General features: G+C 47.2%; 3 protein-coding genes across 3 annotated transcripts; 2 read left to right on the top strand and 1 right to left on the bottom strand.

Annotated features, from left to right (window-relative positions):
• Window positions 1–1,713: 1,713 nt before the first annotated feature.
• COCCADRAFT_78765 (uncharacterized protein) lies at window positions 1,714–2,439 on the top strand (the record flags this gene model as incomplete). Its single annotated transcript, XM_007720580.1, has 1 exon — window positions 1,714–2,439. A coding segment is annotated over one exon (726 nt), but the record flags the coding sequence as incomplete, so codon positions are not given.
• A 957-nt stretch (window positions 2,440–3,396) lies between these two features.
• COCCADRAFT_113012 (uncharacterized protein) lies at window positions 3,397–3,597 on the top strand (the record flags this gene model as incomplete). The annotated part of the gene is made up of 1 exon (XM_007720581.1): window positions 3,397–3,597. One exon carries the CDS (start codon window positions 3,397–3,399, stop codon window positions 3,595–3,597), a length of 201 nt encoding a protein of 66 aa, XP_007718771.1.
• A 502-nt stretch (window positions 3,598–4,099) lies between these two features.
• Window positions 4,100–5,058, bottom strand: COCCADRAFT_113010 (uncharacterized protein; the record flags this gene model as incomplete). The annotated part of the gene is made up of 2 exons (XM_007720582.1): window positions 4,100–4,508; window positions 4,586–5,058. 2 exons carry the CDS (start codon window positions 5,056–5,058, stop codon window positions 4,100–4,102), a joined length of 882 nt encoding a protein of 293 aa, XP_007718772.1.
• Window positions 5,059–5,550: the final 492 nt, after the last annotated feature.

Genomic DNA, 5,550 nt, shown 5'->3' on the forward strand with positions numbered 1-5,550 from the left:
CTTCACTATAGGCTTGTTGCACGTTGGGTTGTTGAGACATTACGCGTTGTTGTTGCAAAGGTGGGGTGTGGTGGTGGAGCTGACGACTCGGTGGGGTTGACGACTCGGTGGTGAAACACGTTATCAACTAACTATAACAACTATATTGTTATTATTCATTATTAAAAATATCTATACGTACGCACTTTTTTACTTAAGTTCCTTATAAGACATATTAAATTAAATATTAAGCCCCTTTATAAGTCTACTTAAGCATATTCTTATTTAGGTTTTTATAGTTAAATGGCTTAATATTAGTACTTGAATGTGATGCCTTTCTTAAAGCATTAATAGCTTAAGAACTATTGTTGGCACTGAGGCGTTTGGAGTGCAATACTGTCGGATGCCACTGAGGTTGCTTCATACTACCACGATCGTAGAGATAGATCTAGCCAGCAGAGCACTTGCAAATGCTCCTCCTAATGACGGTCGGACACGAAATGCCCAAGCTAATTCCAGCGGAATTGGCCTCATCACGCTATGCAATCGATACAAGGGGCGATCCTCAAAGAAAGAGGGCCGAATCGTTGCCTATAGGCTTAAGTCAAAGGAGCCTTCTTTTCGCGCAAAGCAGTGTTCCTTTGCTACGGCATCACTATCAAGCTCTTACCACTCACGATACACACAGAAATGTTTTATTCAAACCTGTGGCCTTATAATAGCCTTAAACTATGATAAGCTTTGTGCCTGCTATCGCGTGCAAATTTTGCAGAGTTGCCACCCAGTTGGTATTGCCAATTCAACAGTTACCGATCTCGGCTAGTGTAAAACGGCCCCTCAACATGTGTAGCCCATCGCGGTGGAATTTGTTTAGTGTGGCTCTCAGGTACGTGGCTGTGCAGAGTCATGGCAAATAGGCCGCAATGGTATGGTCGTCATAAGCCAGGGGGTATTCTTCCAGAAACTTCCATCAAGGGTCATGGGCTAGCCATGTTTGTCAGCTGCATTGTTGCCTAGAGCTGTCCTCCACATTGCCACACACGGCTGCCCTCGTAATAAAACAGGGCGATATCCCTCTCTCTACTCCCCATCATCGTGCACTTGACGACCCTCGAAAGATGAAAAGACTCATCAACAACAGCATCGTACACAAGAGGAAGAGAAGGTCTGTACAACACACTGCTTACTGAGAATATGGACAGTTGCACTAATTTCCATACAAAACTCGATAGACGCCAGAACATGCCCCCCGAACAGACATCGCTTTGTGACAATTGTTCCGGCCGATGGGATCGTATCGGGTTTTGGCACTCTAGCCCTCCTGGTACGGAGGAATCACAAGAAGAATGGGGTCATGTCCTTGACCGGAAATTCGGTGAAATAGAGAAGAATAGTCAATGTAGCTTTTGCCAATTGATCTGTAACGCTCTCACTAAACGTGGCCATTCCCCTATTCAGAAGGACACAACTATATACTTCTCTAAGGTGCTGTTTGGCGAATACGAGTCCAGGTCAACAGCTCAACGGGGTCATGGGACTGCAAGCCAGTTTGGTGGGTTGGAAGAGTCAACTTGGCAGCGCCATTTTGTCAATCGTCTTTGCGTTTCCACTTTCCCAAGCCGGACGAATCTAGCGAGGGATGACATCTGGCTCAATCAAGACGAAACACGTTTGTGTCAATACAACGAGTGTCACATAGCATTGCTTCGAGATGATGCTGACAATGATCGTTTCTTCCATGGACGCCGAATGAATTCGACCTTCGACACGAACCTGGCCAAGCAATGGATCAAAACATGTGACACCGCTCACAGTACAGAGTGTTCGCTACCATGTGTAGTAAAACGGCCGTCGAGAGTTATAAACGTCAAAGAGAAACGTATTGAGTATACACCACCATCTTGCTCATATATAGCTTTAAGCTACCGCTGGCCAACCTCCGCAGGGCTTAAACTAACGAATGACACTGAGAGTTCCTTAATGGAAGACGACGGACTCGCCCAAGTCGATGGTATTCCGCTCATAGTGGAGGATGCAATGACGCTATTAAGGAGTCTGGGGCAGACATATCTGTGGGTGGATGCTCTATGCATCTCACAACAAGAGAGAGACCCACAAAACTGTCTAGATGACGAGAAGGAGGATCAGCTTGCAGCTATGGCAGACATATATCGTGGATCTTACTTTACAATAGTAGCATGCTCTGATCCTGATTCGAAGAAAGGCCTTGCTGGTATTCGAGGTCGTACACGTCACTCGCAGAGGAGTAAGAGCACTGATGATCTTACCTTTGCCATCGCTAAGCCCGACTTGGTTTACGCTGGCCAAAATTCTAAGTGGAACTCTCGGGTTTGGACATTCCAAGAAGCAGCTCAATCGCGCCGGCTTCTGATTTTTACCGATGATCAAGTTTTCTTTCATTGCAATGGTACCATTTGGCGTGAAGACACGTTCCTAGAAACATCAAGGCTGCAACAAGTTCGCGCAAGAAACCACCCCCCTCCACAAGCTCCGTACTGGAGGAATCGATTCCCAGAGCAACAACTTAAGCTCATAGAGTGGTTTGAAGTTGGCAAAAATTATACAGCGCGTATTGCGACTCGAGATTCGGATTTTCCACTGGGACTGGAGTTTATTAAACAAAAGAACCGTACATTCTGCTGTCTACCTGAGAAATATTTCGCACTAGCATTGTGCTTCATCACTTTGGAAGGCAAGCGGCGGGGCCTAGACTCCCCGACATGGTGCTGGTGTCACTGGAAAGTTCCTGGGGGTATTAAGTACGGATTAGAGGCTCTATTTTTCAAAGATTCGGCCGATAGCTTCTGCTCTAGATCTTTCTATAAGATTGGATATGACCTAAGCGAATGCTCTCTATTTCCAATTCGGATGGACGATGTCCAGTTTCCAAGCCTTCTCAATGCTATGCAAGTTTCCTCGATTCAGAGCAAATTTGAGATACCAAATCTGGTCGGATTCTATGCTTACATGCTTAAAGGTAGGCTCTCATTAGGGGACGGTAGGTTCGGAGAAGACTACACCATTGAATTTCCACTCCATCCTCCCGTGCATGCTAGTGCAGTCTTAGCGCTCGACTTTCACAAGAATGAAGGAGATCTAGTAACATTTGTAGACGTGGTGTTTGACTTTGATGCCAACGATGTTTCGCTTTTGGTGGTTGAAACCAATGACAATGGTATCTCACGTCGCGTTGGCACAGCCACCGTCAATCTGATCAAGTGGGAACTGACGACCTTTGCTCTAGAAAAGGCGTGGGTGTTTTTAGAATGAGTTACATAATCTAAATATAGACAAATATGAGAAGCGTATGATATTTCAGTGAAGTCATGGCATGTGTTTAACAGGCACTTCAAGAAGAAAGCAGACACTCGCTACACGATTCTTACTGAAGCTGATATGGCACCACACACCTCATTGTCAGATGGCGTCGGACACGCTGTCATCCTAGTCCGTTGCGGTCCGAGCTGCTTAACATTTCTAAATTCTTGGGGCTCTGAGTGGGGCAAAAACAGTACCTTGAGTGTTGAGAATCCTGCAGTGCTTCAGTTTGAAGGTGCATCGAAGTGGTATCGGATGTGTTTCTACGATATTTTCTAGTAAGAAAAGGAACTGACTCCTGAAGAGAAGCACGCATATGGCACCAAACCGGATGATGAAGTGCATGCTTACGCTGCACAACACCCTAGTGTTCTTTAGCTGGAGATGTAGTGTCCTCTCTGCCAAAGCAATTCTTGTACCGGGGACTTTACGTGCAGCATGAGTTTAACGGTGTGTTCCCACTGCCGACGATCATTCAGAGCAGAGCCTGGGAATCTCATGCAAGCACTGTACATGAGAGCTGAACTTGACATGATCTAATCAAGATTTATTTGGTTTCGAGCGTAAGCAGCGCAGTCGTGAGACGGCCCCATCCGGCTAAATTGTGGCAGCCCCTGTGCACTACACTGCGCACAACACCTCCGCCTCCGTATCAAAGAAGTGGTTTCCCAAATTAGTCTTGAGCACTCTCTGAACCATAAGACATGGCTTGCGCGAAGCAAATCCTTCATTGACACAATTTCTAAATTTTCCACATTGCTCCTGCAATACAAGCATGTTATCAATAATCATACACCGAATTCACCTGACCGTCCCCTCCCCCAGCCATCCACTCTGCCACCTTCAGATACCCCAAAATACCATGCGCATTCAGACCAAACTCACCGCTAAACTGCCTCACCATCGCATCAGGCAAAACATATCGATACCCCCTCCAAGACCGAAATGCCCCATGATGGAAATTAACCGTGAAATCGTACTGATTCATGAAGTCCCACGCACGAATCTGATATTTATCGTACAAGTCATTCAAAACGGTATAGTATCCCTGGTCCCCCGCCGCAACAGCCGCAAAAGTGATATGCTGAACGAGCTCTCTGAGCACTTCGTCCCGAGCCCACGACTGCGGTGAGCCAGACGGGTCACCCCACGTATGCCGGATCCTCTCGAGGATATCCGTAAACGCCATTCTATTTTTCAAATCATTAACAGTCATCCAAAAAAAAAAAATCTTTTTGATCGCTTGATGGGACATGGTGGTGCTTACATGCTAATCCCGCCCCCCATCGAAAACCCCGCGACAATGATCTGCTTGGGCGTCGTACCTCGTGCAGCCATATCTCCCACTGCCCTATCAAGCGCATCAAACACCGCCTGTCGCATCGCATGCCACATGTCGCGATAGAAGCTGTGGATGCGATTGCCATTTTCGAACACGGCATACGGTATTCCCAACCATCCTGCGCCATCGGTCCATGTGTTCATGTAGAGCTCCATGGGATCCGAGCCGAGAAATGCGATGGTAATTTTGTCATTGTTGCAGACTACGACGCCTCTGCGGCTGGCGTTGAAGCCGGTGTGGAGTTCTGAGATACTGAGGGTTGGGTTTTGGTAGTGATCGCGCAATGCGCTGGTTATGGCGTTGATGTCTGGGCTGAGAGTTGAGCGCCATAGGATGTCGGCTGCGTCTTTGACATCGTACCATTGGGCTGGACCGCCTTCCAATCTGACCAGTTTCATTATGATTCCTCTTGCTGTAGGACAGACGTGAGTTAACTAAGTTGTACGCCCTTGGCGTGATTGAGTGCTTCGGCGGTGGGAAGTCGAGTCTTCGAGATGCCAGTGAGCGAGGCTGAAGCTAAGTGAGTGTGAGTGAAGGTAGGAATTTGATACTTATAGGGAAGACTGAGGGTGACTATCTGTAATGATATGTGACGATGTCTTTCGCTTTTGGCAGGGTAGGCTACTGCTACCGTGTCCGTGCGCGCAATGCGCCGAACCCCCCTAATGCGCACCTGCAAACCTGAGGCTATAGAGCCACATACAATAGCTATTGTCACGAGATAATTCGTTAGATTGCTCTATACGCCTAGGCGACAATATTCTACTATATAAATTAATTATATAAAGTTGCTGTTCGGCCGCTGCGCGTGGTGTGGGTGCGAGGTGCCGCAGGAGGCTCTATAGCAACAACACCACGCCGCGCAGCCACTGCACCACGATTCTGCTTCT

The sequence above is a fragment of the Bipolaris zeicola genome (assembly GCF_000523435.1).
Source record: "Bipolaris zeicola 26-R-13 unplaced genomic scaffold scaffold_524, whole genome shotgun sequence".
Classification (NCBI taxonomy): Eukaryota; Fungi; Ascomycota; class Dothideomycetes; order Pleosporales; family Pleosporaceae; genus Bipolaris; species Bipolaris zeicola.